Source organism: Necator americanus, chromosome X (genome assembly GCF_031761385.1).
Source record: "Necator americanus strain Aroian chromosome X, whole genome shotgun sequence".
In the NCBI taxonomy this organism is placed as follows: domain Eukaryota; kingdom Metazoa; phylum Nematoda; class Chromadorea; order Rhabditida; family Ancylostomatidae; genus Necator; species Necator americanus.
In genome coordinates this window covers 9,089,390-9,106,189 of record NC_087376.1, presented here as the reverse complement: position 1 = coordinate 9,106,189, position 16,800 = coordinate 9,089,390, and the positions used below count along the sequence as shown (strand labels likewise).

The window sequence follows — 16,800 nt, the reverse complement described above, 5'->3', positions numbered from 1 at the left end:
CGCAGCCGTCTATCTTCGTTTCATCAGCATCGCCACAGTGTAATTTTTGGTGCTGATGACGGGCGGATCTATGATGCGTGTTTTCTGCAGCGCAGCAAAAGGCACACAGAGATATGTTAGAAGCCTAGGCACTGCGGCTTGTTAGGGCTCATTCGACAGGAGAGTGTCCGGCAATTCAGCGTAACGAAACTAATGGTAGTTGCCAAAGATTCCATGCACACTCCGGGCCTTTCAGGTTAAGGGCTTTAGGTGCTGGATGACAGAACCTTTGTGCAATGTATGTGAATCGTTCGCCTTATAGCAGTGCAGGTTATGTAGCTCGTATGTCCCCAATGAATACACTCAAATACCTGATTGCTTTTAATTAAAGCAGCTCCTCAACGAGCAGATAGCAATCAGAAGTGTAGGCGGGCCCAAGACCAGCAGATCGCCTTGTTCAACGTGCTGAGAGGAGTTTGTAGGGCTCAAGCTGGACTGTGCCACCTGGTTGAAAACGGAAATTCTGGACTGAGGTGGTGAAAGGGGATCTCAGAATCCCCTGCGTGGATAGGCAGCTCAGCCGATACGTAAATTTACGCACGATATGGAACAGCGATGAATGAATTGATTCTGTGCAAGCTCTAGCAGAAGAAGGAGAAAGTTGTGCAGAGCTATGTTCAAATATAGCACATCTCGGCGAAGATGCGGATAATCGCATCAGGCGATGACATCAGGCCGCCGATTAAGTCAAGTAAGTGAAAGTGTGATAGTGCCTGATGATCTCAGGTACAAGTGGACACTGTTTGCCGTTTAATACTTACGCTAATCCCTCATAGAGAAAATCTTTTAGCTGTTCTTGTTAGAGTCATTGATAAATCTTTTATATTGACAATTTTTGTCACTAATGCTGATGGCCAATGCTTGGTTTCAGAAGATGACACGAAGTACGGCGTTTGTGAAGGAAGGAAAATCTCAAGGGTACTTGGTCTGAATACCAAAGGTTCCGAACTCAGGATGTTAGTAGTGTATTCAGACGCCAAGAAAATCCACAGGGAGGATGCCGAGCTGGTCCCGTCACGTATTTTGCGGCATTACGCTCCGCAGGTCACTTCTTTAAAGATCAAGTTATTGTGCCAAATTCCCTAAATTCATTTTATTAGATGCACAAGTCCTTTATATATAATTTGAGCTTCATATGAAGCTCTCTTGACGTTTTAGGTTTTTTCATGGAGTGTCTAGTGAAAAACAGAGCACTTGCAAGACATTTTTCATCTAGTTGGGGTAATAAGGCCGCTAAAGCTGACTTTTGCTGTTTGGAGAAAGCACTACACCTGCAAGTACCGGCTGCCTTTGGCCCTCTGAAAAGTAGGAATTTTGACTTCAAAGATGGATTACATACCGGCTAATCAGTTTTCAACCAACTGAAGAGAAATCCTTTTTCTTTCTAATTTTTTTTTTGCACAAATTATAGTAGATTAGTTAACGACTTACTTCCCGTTGGTGTTCCTCCTATCCTTCATCAAATCCTCCTACCCCGCAGATTGTCTTTTTTTCTTTAGTTTTTCTTTTTCGTTTTATGGTTTTTCCTCATTCGATGCTCTCCTCAAACAGCACAAATCCCACGAGCAGCTTCGATGAGCTTTAACACCTCGATTATATGCAAAAAAAAAAGTAAATAGCGTCAAAAATGCCGTCTTACAAGTAGAAGAATTTGTCAATGTTCTTTATTTTTGTGTGTGTTTCTAAATTTAAGACCTCCTAGATTTAAAAATGTAGTCAGAAAATGACGCTAACGATCTACTCTCAATAATATTTCAAACAAATATAAACAAGAAAAAACTTCTTAGTTCTTAAATTTTGCGATGTTTCAACCTTCGCTGTTGATCGTCTGCTATATGTTGCTACGCAACTACGGTCCTTGCTCGTTTGGATAACTGTTCTATCATTTTTATTTCAGACGGTTATCGACTACTACGAATCACTCATCATCACCGGCAATTCCGAATGACTTAACACTTCATCTTGAATTACTTAATGACTAATTAATGAAGTTCTTTTCGTGCATTTGTATTTTCCAGTAATAAATATTCGTGTTGTTTACATGAAAATGTGATCGCAGTATTAATGGGAGAGGACAGAACTGCAGTTATACATCGTAGTACATACTAAAGCTAGTAGCGAGAGTAAATGAAATGTGACCAAGTCAAATCAACTATAGGTTTTCAATGATCAAATTATTGAGGTTGCTGTTTGCAGTTATTGATGCCTAGCTTTGGTTGTTGCTCCAGCTGTGCTAGTTGCATGCAAAGACTGCGCTTTCTGGAGCCATGGTTGTTGTCGACTTGTTCCTCAGCTGATGCCCACGATGTGATCTGTACGCGTAGTTTGAAGTAAGGCATGGTGTCTTTCTACTGCTCACTCACTCTTACATGTTTCAAGCATCACAGCCTATTTGGAAAACTACACAACCGTAAGAATGACAACCAAATAAGTAATAAAAGTAAATAAATAAATATAAGCAGATCTTCCCAGTCACTCTTCTGACTGTGCTTTTCCGATCGTTGGTTGATCGTTGGTTTCCGTAGCTGAAAATTCTGAAAATAGATAGCCTTGCCAACTTTGTTTACCGCAACTGCGTCATGACATATATGTATTTCAACCATGCTAACACCATCTTGCAACAGAGTACAGTTCTGCTGCTAAGATCCAGGAAGCAGTAAGTTTGTTCATTTAGACCTCCGTGTAATGCAGTTACAAAGAAGAACTGGATTAAAAAAAACATTCGACGGTAAATTTTCAGCAGTTCGTAGGTACCCCGCGATATTTATAACACTAATTTCAAAATTTCGAGAAGGTTTAGTAAATAAATAAGTATCTCTATTCCTATTTAATGAAGTAACTTTCCCTTCTCTGGAAAGAGCGTCGAGTACCATAAAAGAATTTGATTCTTTATTGGCGAATGTTCTACGAAAGAGAAGGTAAGTACCGGAGGTGCATACTCCGAGAGCGAACGAGGAAACTTATTTGTTCATTAGAACTAAAAACAAACGATTTTTGGAGCTAGGCATATCTTTCTTCCTTTGCAGTTGATCTAGCATTGAGATTGCGAAATAGCAAGGGTGAGGACTTGCGGGTTCGTCTTCCGGCGTCTGAAGATTATCTCGCTGAGCATACATCTTCATTTGCAGTCCGACTTACGTCATTACTTATTCGCTGGTGCGTCGTTGCAGGTTACACTGATTGTACACACGCATTTCACTTTACATTCCCACGATTAAAAGGCCGTGATTGGGACTGGAGGCAGACGTCAGTGGAATGTAATTCGAGCATTCTTGCGCATTTCCACGTCTTCAGATGAGAAATAATAAGTTTTTATTCTATTAAAGACTTGTCTACCATAACTTACGAGTCGACTGTAGCATTGAGGAACAAGAGGAAGCCTTTCTCAGCGACTGGCGTCTCTCACATACACATACCACACACACGCGAAGCGCGTTATTATACAGCATGATATGGGATCAGAAATCCAGATAACTCTTTCTCATGAGGTATAATAAAGTTTTCAGCAGCTCTGTTCTTCTGACTGTTTCAGTCGGATGAACAGAGCTGCTGAAAACGGCTTGTTTAAACCGCAATATTGTTGTAACTTGACCTGAAGGTTGTGGATATACCACCAGCAGAGCACAAACAGCCACTGGAAATATCCAATGGGCATTCAGTTTTAAATTTTGTTAAAAAAAAAAAAAAAAAAAAAAAAAAAAAAAAAAAACCCCCTTTTTAAAAAAAAAAAAAAATTTTTTTTTCTTTTATTTTTTTAAAAAAAAAAAAAAAAAAAAAAAAAATAAAAAAAAAAAAAAAAAAATTTTTTTTTTTTTTAAATAAAAGAGGGAAGGGGGAGAAGAAGAAAAAAAAAAAAAAAAAAAAAAAAAAGATACAAATGATTGCAGGATATGGCAGAGGTTTGACTGAAAGATTCGAAGAAATTTCGTGTTTGTTTTGAGAAATAATGGAATTTAGTTACTTTCTCGACTTAATTATTAAGCTGGTATTATCGCCATCTTCACCGCCATTTCGTTGTCTCGTTCCCATTGTTCATCCTCCTTGCCCTCTTCGCCGAGGTGTGTCGTGGTTGAACACAACTTTGCCTAAATTTCTCGATCTTCAGGAACAGCTAGCACAGAATAAATCCATTCGTCACTGCTCCATAGCCTGCGAGATTTTTCGACTCGCGTGATTTATTTATCGACACCGAGCAACTCAGCTACTTCAGGTCGATCACTCCTGAAGGGTTCAGCGTAACGAAACGCAGAATTGAATTGAAAACGCAGAATAAGAATCAAAGCTCCCTCTTGTAATTTGACCTTGGGTTTAGCTCTGGTAATGTGCTTGACAACAGCACCTTTTTCAAACACCTGGTTAATATCCATCATACTACTGTGTTAGATGCATAGCTCGTACATACCCACAGGGTGTACTCGAATGCCATACGAAATTGACGCGGTATGGAAACCCCAGCTTTTAACTGTGTTTTTTTAACTTTTTTTAATGCTGGCTTTCATTTTCCTGAGGAAATCGTGGAGGTGGTGTATTGAAATTGTATCAAAATGTGTTCTTTATGTAAGTGGGTGACAAGAGGCTTAGGGTTTTAGTACCCCAATTGAACAGACCGAGTCGGTGGTTCAGTGGAGTACATTTATTATAGAGTACCAACCAAGATATATTAAGATATATTAAAGGACACCGAGCAACAACTAGAATAAGCGGGCCACGCTCGTAAACTACTTGAGCTGCAGTGAGGTCACGATAAGTGACCAACATCGTTAGATGATTTGTTCTTGATATGTGGTTTGGTTGAATAAACTGCCCAAATTGTCAAATTATTTAGAATATGATCGAGTTTGAAACAAAACAATACGATGCTCGATGAAGTTGCGCAAGCGGCTGCCCGCGAAGCTGTGACGTGCAGTTAGGATCGAGGGGACCCTTGGCAGCACCCGCAGTTCGCGATGGTCTCACCTCGGTATCATCTACCGGCTCCACTGCCCCTCTTATGCAACTGCACTTTGCTTCATGATGTTTTGACTGAGCGAGTTTAATTAATGATGTCTGCTCACTCCTTCGAGTAATTTTTCCCGGTAAAGTTATTTTTTGGTGAGGTGTAATACACTATTCAGAAGCTCCTTTGCTATTTCACCGTTCGCTGCGTCTAAAAGAACTTTAGTTGAAATCAGCTTTCAGAGTTCAAGAGCTCAGAAGCTTCATGTTAACAAGAAATGCATATTTTCGATATCTCTTTCTTTTTCCCCTCGATCGATTCGCAAGCATTTCCGAAGCAGTTTACGAAAATACTGTCGAGTATTGTACTTGTGGAGGGGAACAGTAAGCAGATGACAATTTCTTTGAGCCCGGACACAGAACAACTGTTGATGAGGCATCCATAAGCTGGTTGGGCACTGAATTGAAGTGTTTTCATTTTGAAAACTTCACAATGATGGAGAAAGCGACATAGGAAGAAAGAGTGCAGAGAAGAGGATGTGTCTTACAGATCCTACGGATATTTTGTAGGTTTCACAGATTTTTGGCAGTTGTCTATTCGACTCCTAATCGGTGTAAGTAATTTGAATTCTTCTCATAATGGACCTGTGAACAACGCTTTGTAGATAGGTTAGTCTCTGACCTGTAATTCAATTCTCCGAAATAGCACGGAATTCTGAGGTCATTGCACTTTAGGCAGCCACGTGGAAGTGACATTTCTCTTTTCTTAACGATTCTCTCTAAGCATTACTCATCACAAATTGTTTTGGAGAAACATTTCAGGGCCGAAGTTGATAGGAATTTATTTCACGCTGTGATAAAGACTCCGTTGTTTCTGTAGTGTAGCTCTGTTGCACCAGATTAAACATAAACTTGAACGCAAAGCACATGTCGGAAACGTATCGAGCGATGTACACGTCAATTATCAATTGTGCATGATACGAAGAGGTTGTTTTCGCTAGTTATTTGCTGCTATCGATTCCATTTAGTTCAGTCTTCCGGTCTTCCTTTTCTGTCCTTCTCTGCGATAGTTTGCTTTAAAATTCAAAAAAAAAAAAGAAAAGTTTTGTCATAAATTTTGAAAGTATTATGTTGTGCGGTGTTTAATTAATGTGACTCATCTTTCCCTTCACTATTGCTATGAGAAGCATTTTGGGAGAAACAATGAATATTATAAATAAGAGCGCTCTCATACACATCTATGGACATCATTCTTCTCTTTTTCCTCATAAAGCTGGAAGTTCATTCATTTTAATATATCAAAGAGCGGGTGTGGCGCAGTCGGTTAAAGGTCCCCTGGCCGCACTGTCGATGGGTTCGAAACCGCTCCAGGGTCAACCAAACCTTTCATCCCTGCATTATCGATAAATTGGTACCAGACTTGTTTGGCAGGATAAAAACACTGGGCTGGTACATTGGTTGGCTCTCGCAAGTCATTGCAGAAGCCATCACGCATTCCAAAACATTAGCGATTAGAAATTGCAGTAAAACGAGCTGGCGCATCCCAAGCGGATTGGTACGCCAGTGACTTTATCCTTTATTCTTTAATACACCTAAAGGTATGTTGTACACAGAAGAAAGAAAATAGTCACACATCTAAGTGCTATACTGCTTATGATTTCTCGCAAAAGGAATTTCATGTGATGGATGTTCCAGACAATCCTTAAGAACTAGATGGAAGTACATTTCTCCTTCCCTGAATTCCCCACACTATAACAAAACACAGACAGAATATGCCGAGGTTTCAAGAACAAAGAACATTCGAACTACTACGTTAATTCTATAATATTTATTTTGTCTACGCCACAACTACATATATTATGTTATAACGCTCGGAGGAGGATATCGTGAGAATATTTCTCATCTTGCGAATGTAAAAGTAATGTTCGGAATGAAACTCTAGAAGATGACTGGAGCAACGTAAACGTAGCATTGCTCCAGTCATCCTCTATTTAGGCCTCTGAAGACGGCGAAAAAGCCGAAACGTCAGGCAAATAAAGGTTCCATCTAAAAAAAACCTCGCAGCCACACTATAACAAAACATTAGGATTAACGTTTCAGCTACTTAAGTACATTCTACTTAATCTTTTGCAAGAGGTTTTTAAGCAACGCAATCGCACTTTGCATCTTGAAAATGGACAGCCTTCTAGTTTTCGTAGCACTTGGGAAAGGTTCCGAAAAAAATAGTTCATTCATCGCCATTTCCCGTAAAGGCAAATATTGAGCCAACACATTTGCGACTATGACCGCGAACGTAACATTTTGCGGAGGTGAAACGCTTTCCAGTGCACAACAATTCATCGAATGCACGGACAACGCATCGGGTGCCATCTTTGACCCGTGGAATAGTCATCGGCTAAGGCTGAGGTCGCCTAGTGACATTGCCAGCTGCACCTGCTGCTTTCCATCCCTCGTTTGAGCACACTCAACCTAGAAGTTTCCCGCTCAAATGCAACCACACGCTTATCGATCGTATAAGTTCAACTGCAAATATTCTAGTTCCGTAATGAACTCTTTCTATTGTTTGTTTTATGAATGCTGCTGACATGGGGCCTTGTTCGCGCCGAATAGCTACTTGCTAAGTAAAAACCTTTTTACTCCGATTCATGTGCCTGCAAATGACGATTATTTGTTCAACTCCTATCCAAGCATCTATGCATCCAGGCATAGACGTTATTCTTGCAAGTTTTGTTTCAGGAAATTTTACAAGAATTTACTTTTCACCTGCGCTATCTCTAGGGATAATTTTTGTATGAGAATTTTGAGATGAAAGCGTAATATATGGACTTCTTATGGACAATTCGTCTGCTCATCGATATCGATCGTCTAGCTTGTGAAAACGTCTGCTTGGAGTTTCTAGCCCCACCATTGTTGTTTGTATTATTCGTAATTTATTTAACTTCCTTAAGTTATTATATTCGTGCAAATTTTTGCTGGATGAAATGGGATTGTAATTTTCTGTTCCTTTTTCTAATATATTGCCTGAAAGAACACTTTCTTCTATTACATGAACAAATGAACATGTTTCTTTAGCTTAGCAGGATCATTTCTCCAACATGTTTTATCAAGAATGTTTCCCTGCGGCTTCTACGCCGATGATATAAAGCTGGTAGTTTTTATTAGTTTTCATAACATGCAAACATTTGTTCCATTAAGGACCCAAAAATATAATCAAATTCGTTTCTATGCAATTATAACAATTCCTGACGTTGATGCAGCTCAGCAGCTGGATTCTCTTTGCCCATTGCTTAATTAAGAGAGAAAGATCGGACCTGAAAGAATCTCATCAGGGATGCAGTTTTACAACTAGTAATCAGGAGAAATCCTTAGGATATTCTGTCCTTTTCGAAGGCAGATAATATCAGAGTGAAAAAGCAGAACAACCTCTATAAATAAAAAAAAAATCAGTAGGACCAATAGCAGAAATCACTAATCAGTTTAAGCTGTGTAACAATTCCTTACACCCGTAATAAGATCTTTATTTAAATGCTTTATTTCGTTAATGTTATGAGTGTAATCAGCTGCCTCGTTGAACAAAATGAGTACTCTGTGTTCAATATTCACGAACGAGGCGAAATTTCCAAGTATCATAGTGAAAACGGGAGACGTCCCTTACAAATCCTGGGACCAGTGGCGCTAGGAGCACTCAGAGTACTCATTTTCTTCAACGAGGCAGCTGATTGCACTCATAGCATTGACGAAATAAAGCATTTTAATGAAGATCTTATTACGGGTGTAAGGAATTGTTACACAGCTTAAATTGATTAGTGATTTGTGCTATTGGTCCTACTGACTTATTTATTTATTTATAGAGGTTGTTCTGCTTTTTCACTCTGATATTATCTGTCTTCGAAAAGTCTGAATATTCTAGGGATTTCTCCCGATTACTGGTTGTAAAATTGCATCTCTGAGGAGATTCTTTCAGGTCCGATCTTTCTTGCTCGTCCGGAACGGCTTCAAGATTCGTTTTCGCTAATCGCTGAGCTAACCCAATTTCATTTTTATTTGCTTCCATTCCGCCGATCTGATTAGCATCACGCTGCGACCACTAAGATGGACTGCTCTTGCTCTGCTTTTTTTCAGCACGTTCTCAACGAAATCATTCTGGAACAACTGTTGCAGTGTAGAACTCTGTTAAAATGTAACAACTATGATTTGACTTCAAGCAGTAGTTTCCCTCCAGATTTTCTACACCTCCACATCTTTTTCCAATTTTCTTTGGGATTTTACTTAATTCATCCACTTTAGCTGTGATTCCATAAACAGATACCATTCGGATATTTAGAAGTGCGGAGAAAATACAAATATAGTCGGGTCAATACGAAATGAAACGCGAGTGTAGTTGATGTGCATTTGCGTACGCGCTCGAAACGGCGCTGTGGAGGCAGCAATTGGAACCGAGGTGGGCCGTCGCCAACTGCAGCGATGAGTGGTGCCAGCAAGGATTTCACCACGCTCCTAGCCACTACGTTCCACCGAAGCACCTCAAAAGAAGCCGCGTACGCAATTGCGTACGTGTTTCATGTCGTTTTGACCCTACTATATGTAGACGTTGATGCTGTAGCATCATCAGCAGGATCTAACGTTTTACCTTGAAAAATAGTCCTAATAAAACGAAATAGAATCTTTTGACAATGTTTTTTTTTTTTGAGTGATTCTGTCCTAACAAGTGGATGCATTTTTCTAGGAGTTCCGCTTCTTTTATGCGCATCCGTAGATGAATTACATTGATACATAAAATAAAAGGTGTGGAATAGAGTTTATTTAGATGGAACAAAGTTTTTGCACGAATGACCTGTGCTTTAAATATGCTTGTTTGGCGAAGAAAACACTTCGGAATGAGACGATTGGAATGTAAGAAGGGCAATTAAATAAATATATTTATATATTGGTCCTTTAAAATGGTGTTAGCGCATATAAAAAGAGGAAAAACCGTTTCTATTGTCTTTTGTCTTGGCTGAACATAATTCTTCCATAATTCCATGGATTTTTCGCTAATTTCAAAGTTTTCAGTTTTCGTTATTGCACAACATTGTAGCTGACAAATTATGTGGGTACTATTCAGGGTTTCGACCATTGACATATGATATGTATGTAGAACAGAACACAATGATCGCTAATTTTTAGTTGGACTCTGTTTCTGGAATCTTCACCATTGTGATGACTTGCCTGAAGACTTGTTGAACTGTGATGCAGAGATGAAAAACGAAGTAAACTTCCGCCAACATGAACAACGGTGATCAAAATGCTCCCATGTAACTTTTCTATAATCAGATGACTTTCTGAAAGTTACTACTTTAACTTACGCATGCGACATTTAATTTTAACACCATTGAATGGATGCTATAAAGCTTATTCCAAACTATATGCGTTATTGTTTTCTCATAGTTTTGTCTCGCTGCACCGTTAACGGAGAACGAATCCCCATTGTGGAGCTGACAGATCCCCATTCCATAAAAGCGGAGTAGCAAAACTATGAAACAAAGCTTTAGCTAATCGGTCATTGGCAGAGTCTAACCAAAAAGGACTTTCTCGGCTACATCGTTCACTAAACCGTTTCATAACTTACTACAAACTCTCGGCGAGAAGTCATGAACCAGATTGTCGCCTTGGAATTGTCGCGCGGTAACGCTAGTGAATGGTGACTGAAGTTTGTTGCCATGCGAACTCGCAAAACGACGTTTGAAGGCCGCGCGCGGCAAAAAAGGTTTGCAAACACACCTTTCTTGTCGGTTGCCGCTGCGAGCTCGCACGTGCCGCTCCGCGTTCCCGCCTTTCTGCCCTTCATCACATCGCACGGGAAAACTGTGGTGACTTCTCTAATATATTAGATTTAAGCAGGAGAGTCCAGGAAAAAGGCAGTTTTTTCTTCTCAGCTGCGATTTCTTACTCGAATTTACAAAAGTACAAGGATTTTTTTCTCCGATCTAAACCTTGACAACATGCAGCATCTCGTGGTTGAACTGTTGAGGATGGTTTGGGTCCCTGTTTGAATTCCATGTATCTTCACTTCTTTCACATGCCATAGTCACTAGCTTCACTTAGTCATTTTTTTTTTGACTGAGGATCATGTTTGGTCGCGTGGAGTGAAGGTATCCTCAAGTGAATTTTGGTTGCCTTTGCGCTTTCTGCTCGTTCTACGTTATGGCTTCCTTTATTACTTTGCTTACGTCATTATCGTTATTCGCTTATTACACTTTGTTGCCGTTCCTAAGTTAGTTTCCCTGAGCTTCGCTGTAGTTTTTGATGCAGTTGTGTGTCACGAACTGTTTCCTACCTCTGCAAGTACATATGATTTGAAAACCAGTAGTTTTTAATAATTCAGAGCTGTTGCATATTTTGTAGAAAACGTATTTTTATTGTGTATTCTCATACTTCTCGCTCTTCACAGTAAATAAATTAGTGGAAATGTCGGAAATATGGATGCGATAGTCGGAGCCGGTGTTCCGACCCCCTTCACTTCTGGACGGTTGACGAAAGGACCCCTTCACTTTCGGACAGTTTTCGAAGGGACTCTCACTTTTGGACGGTTAGCGGAAGGATCCTGATCACTTGAGTTAGCTAGACCCCCTTCACCTGAAGAGGGACCGGCTCCTCTCTATCGCATATATGACTATACTGCAGAGTAGTAGGAGATACCTTCGATGAATAAATTTTAAGAATGTAGCGTTCTATTTTATTTCTTCGCATCAAATTGATGTTGTCAACGAAAAAAGATAGTCTTTTAAAAAACCTTTCACTTGGATCCTAAAACAACAACTTTCTGAAGAGGACAGAAGATGGGACAAGTTCTGTGAGCATTATTTCGAGTTTTCATTCAGTCGGCACTAATACGCCCAGGTTTTTATCCCAGCCACTCACCACTTTAGAGAAGCCTTTGCGGGTTCTTTGCCACTGAAATGTGTAGAGGGATTAGAAATCGATCAGATAGAAATAGGTTAGAGTAGGTCGGGATTTTTAATATGCTAGATGTACGTGTTGTGCTTATTGTTCACCCACTTTTGTTGCCAGCCGATACTACTCGGTCAAAACAACTTGATGTACAGTGCAAGATTGCACAAGGGATTGCGTTCGAAGCGGTGCGGATTTCAGAGGCCAGTGGGGGTGTCATCGAATCGCAGCTAGATATAGCTTTGACTACTTCAATGGAGTTGACCATAGCATGATGAAATATGGCACTGAGAAGTATTTAAAGGCAGCATACCACGAATCACGGGGTGGTACGGATGTCAGGCGGAGTATCCATATACGGGGTCGTGGATTATGGAGACGGTGAGTGGGGTGGTTCCGCTATGGGGTGGTTCCGCTCATCTCTCCCTGAATCACTGCAAGCAGCCGGCCTCTGAATGCTGTTTTGTACGATGCCTTCTATTGCAGCGCGCCACTCTTGCATGCGTAGCGTCCTTACTGCCTATCGGGGTAGTCCGAATTGATTTTCGAGGAATCGCAGGGCGGAGGCGGCGCAAGGGGTGGAGCGTTGCAATAGGTGGCATCCTACAATAGAGCATACTGGAGGCGGCTGTTTGCAATGATGCAGGGAGAGATGAGCGGAACTACCCCCGTCTCCATAATCTACGAGCCCGTATACGGATACTCCACCTGGAATCCGCACCACCTCATATTCGTGGTATACTGCCTTTAAGGTGACCTGAGGCCCGCCTAGCCGCGTTCGCTGTAGGAGCATCTCGAAACAATCCAGTTTACAGTGTAACATAGCGGAATTGGGTGCATTCGAAGCGGTACGATATCCGGACGACAATGGGTGTACCGTTGTAGCTTAGCTTCAAACTGACGCCGAGGCCTACAGAGAAATTGAGTCCTCTCTCGGGGACGAAGTGCCCTGGTCCTGCCGTACAGGCCTTCATTTTAACATGATGGAACGCAGCACGGAGACCACGGACTTCTGAATGGACTGAACGAGCACGACCTTCTCCCTCTATTCTGTTTAGAACTAATATTCACACTGTTCGCAATTTCATCTTCCAGTATATGGAATAATTTAAAGGACGCACTGTATACTTTGCGAACAGGAGTTATGTTTTTGTTGAAGGGCCCTTCAAGCACCAAAACCAAACCGTATTCTCCTAAACAAAATCAATAGACAATGTCCAATTTTGTGCTGCGATTCACTTAGTAGTCGTCTTTCTTACTCATTCAAGGTGTGCAGAACGAAATCAGTTCCTCTTCAACGGAACTTTTAGATCTCTTCGATATCTTAGATCTAAACAAATATCTTTGTAGCTTATCTAGGACCGGGAACTTTTCTAGTTTCTGTCCGTAGATGTGTCTATATTATAATCCAGATCTCCTTCATCGCTCTCAATAGAGTATCGTGCTAGACTTCGAGTCCACTGCCTTCATCGCTCTCAATAGAGTATCGTGCTAGACTTCGAGTCCACTGCCACCACCAAAAATACATAGTTTTCATACATTATATTATATTACATATTACATACATCGCGATGAAACGGGGAAAATGTATAGAAAGGGATTTTTGAGTATAAAAACAAACAATATTTAAAATACTCTTCGTGCTCTATTTGTAGGAAAGTGAAATGTAGTCGAAGATTACGCAGTGGCCGATTCTGTACTGGGACCTGTGTTTCTCCGTTTCTCCTGAGTTTTCCATATTTTCATTCTCATGTCTCGTAATGGTTAGCGTTTTATCCAATATCGATCGATTCCTTTGAATATTATCAGACTTTGCCACTAAGAGAAAGTATTTTGAAATTATTCCCTATATTTCTTTTCAAGATTCTCAACAGTTTTTAATTAGTCTATTAGCATTGTTCAATGAACAAACGTATAGATTAAAAGTCGGTCGTATTCTTTGCTACTAGTATGGCAAACTCTCTCGATGCTTTGTTAGAATTTGTACTTGAAAATTTTTTCCTAAGTGTCCTTCTTCACGACATTTGTTCTGTAACACAGTTCCACAAGTTCCTATACCTTTCTAACACTGCACTGCGCAGCTAAACACTTTTTTTAAAGTTTTTCAGGATGAAGAAATCAAGCCAAACCTATCATATTGTGGCCGTAGAGTAGATGTAGATCTGTAGATCTGACCTCGAAACCTTGCCCGAGTTTCATTTTTTTCCTACTTTCAGTTTTCGTTATTGCACACCACTGTAGCTGACAAATTATGTGGGTACTCTTCCGGGTTTCGAACATAGACATATGATATGTATGTAGAACGGAACACGATGATCGCTAATTTTTGGTTGGACTCTATTTCTGGAATCTTCACCATTATGTTGACTTGACTGCAGACTTGTTGCATTGTGATGCAGAGATGAAAAACGAAGCAACCTTTCGCCAGACGTGAAAAACGATGATCAAGATGCTCTCATGTGGCTTTTCTATTATCCGAGGACTTTCAAAAAGTCACTACTTTGAACAGATTAACCATCGAATACAAGCGTATAGAATTCGCACCCGAAAGTAGGGCAGCAATCCGCGCGTCGTGCCGCTGTTTTGTCTCGCTATAATTACAAGCGGAACAAGGAATTAAATGGAAATTGTTCTCGAAATTGTTCACATCAAGCTGGTAAAGGGAATGAAAGAGCTAACGTAAACGTAGCAAATGCATGTATGTCGTAATAACTGAAAGGAATAAAGAAATCCTCCACAACCGTTCACCGCCTTGTAATGGCGTGCAGGGTTACCCAAGCTGAGAAGGAGTTCGACTTATCTTACATTCTTACTTACATTCCGACTTCTCGGAATCGGAAGCCTAGCTAAGAGTAAATCACTGCTAAGATTCACCACCGTTTCAGCAAAATGTCGCGAGGTTTCTCCACATAGGTTGGACGACGGCCTGTGGTGTAAGCTAAGATCGCCATGGCAGGACTGCTTAGTTCGGGGAAAAGTCTTTTTGTCGCTCCAACATATATACTGTCTCCTTATGCTGCACACTGGGCCCTGCCGCTCCAGACGTTGGACAGTATCGCGACCGGAAAGAGACGATCTCAGGTGCTCAGGAAACTTGTTGTCTCGAAACTCAGGGGACTTGTTGTCTCGAAAACCTGCGCGAAACATGTACATGTTAAGGATAAAGGATGAAGTGTCTGGCGTTAATCAATCCGCTTGGGGTGGGCCACCAGGTTCACTTCAATTCAGAATCCTTTGAGGTTTACGAATGTGTAACTGGCTTGCGGGGACTACCCGACAAAGCCGTCACATCAGTGTTTTTATCCTCCCAGACAAGTCTGGTACCAATTTGTCGAAGGAATGAAAGCTTGGTGACGACTTGGTGGCACTGGGGCGGACTCGAACCTCCGATCAACTGTGCATGCAGCAGAACCTCTAACAGACTGCGCTACGCCCGTCCCATGTGCCTACGGCCGTACCACATTAAAAACACGCTTTCCCGTCCGATCTGGCAAGTTAAGCAACGTTGGGGCTGGTTAGTACATATTATACACATATTAAATTAATTTCTATTATGCTTTTTTGAACTTATCCATAATTCCAAAGAGCAACAAATAATGGATCGTTGAGCGTACGCCATCGTGTGTATGTGGTTATTTTGGGATTTATTTGTATGCTTATTGTAGCATCTTGAGGATGAATTTTACTGATTCCTGGAGGTTCAGGAGGAAGATTTGGATCTACATCGATTTTTTTTACGTTCCACCTGTCGTTGAAAAACTAATGTTGTCAGAACTTTGATGTCCGAGATTCTGGAGAATTGGTCAGGATTCAGTGACTCATGAAATGATGACATAAGTCCGCTTATGGTCACCTCTTTTCAGCGAATACTGGATCAAATCGCAAATCATTTATGCAGCAGTGAGTGAGTTCCAAGACATGACCAAAATGATTTTGTGGGTTTTGTGGATCTTTTTTTGCCAAAAACTACAACTTCCACTAGCACATGCTCTGAGTTCGGTACCAAACAATTTTATTTCAATTCTGAGTACGTTGTTTGATATTCGGGAACATTTACTGCAGGGTAAAATGTTCTTCCTGTTTGCCTCTGCTAATTTTTCCCAGAACAACTTCAACAAGCTGAAAAAGCATGGCAACCACTGCGAAACGGTACGCTGTTGAAGTTCACTGCCTCTGTGAATTCAGGGACGCGCAGTTTAGCATTGGTTCTATCCAGCAACGCGGTGGGACCCTTGACCAACACACCTCACCGTGGCGCTCAATTAAAGGCATCACCCCACGAATCTGAGGTGGTGCAGATTTCAGGTGGAGTATTCGTATACAGGATGGGAGACTACGGAGACGAGGGTGATTCCGTCCATTTCTTCCTAATTGCCGTAAAAAACGGCCCGGAAGATACGGCTTCATTCGTTTTGGCGCACCATTTTGTACAAGAAGTTCGATTGGAGCGCGCCAGTCTTGTGCGGCGTCGCATATTCCGGGCCGTTTTTTACGGCAATTAGCAAGAAATGGACGCAATCACCTCCCTCTCCGTAGTCTCCCATCCTGTATACGAATACTCCACCTGAAATCTGCACCACCTCAGATTCGTGGGGTGATGCCTTTAAGCGCTCGAACGCAAAGCTTTACGTCATATTGCACCGTAGATTTTGCCGCTTTGGCCGAAGCGTGTAATAGTAATTATGCACGGTTTTTGTATTTTCATGATGTTCGACCCAATGTGAAATTGGATTTTAGAGATGGTATGATGTCTCCATCACTTTTCTTTTCTTTATGTATCGTAACGAGGAAGTAGACAAGGTTTAGGTGTAACTCATCTCGTCCTATTACTAAGAGCTGATTTTTTTTTTATTTCAATGATACATTATAGAGAAATATGACTGTATAGATTTTAGG

The 16,800-nt window shown here is 40.9% G+C and overlaps 1 protein-coding gene across 1 annotated transcript; it reads left to right on the top strand.

Annotated features, from left to right (window-relative positions):
* Nucleotides 1-681: 681 nt before the first annotated feature.
* On the top strand, nucleotides 682-1,987 carry RB195_021957 (uncharacterized protein; the record flags this gene model as incomplete). The annotated part of the gene is made up of 3 exons (XM_064208910.1): nucleotides 682-730; nucleotides 911-1,083; nucleotides 1,937-1,987. The coding sequence occupies 3 exons, from the start codon at nucleotides 682-684 to the stop codon at nucleotides 1,985-1,987; spliced, it is 273 nt and encodes a 90-aa protein (XP_064064791.1).
* Between the last annotated feature and the right edge of the window lie 14,813 nt (nucleotides 1,988-16,800).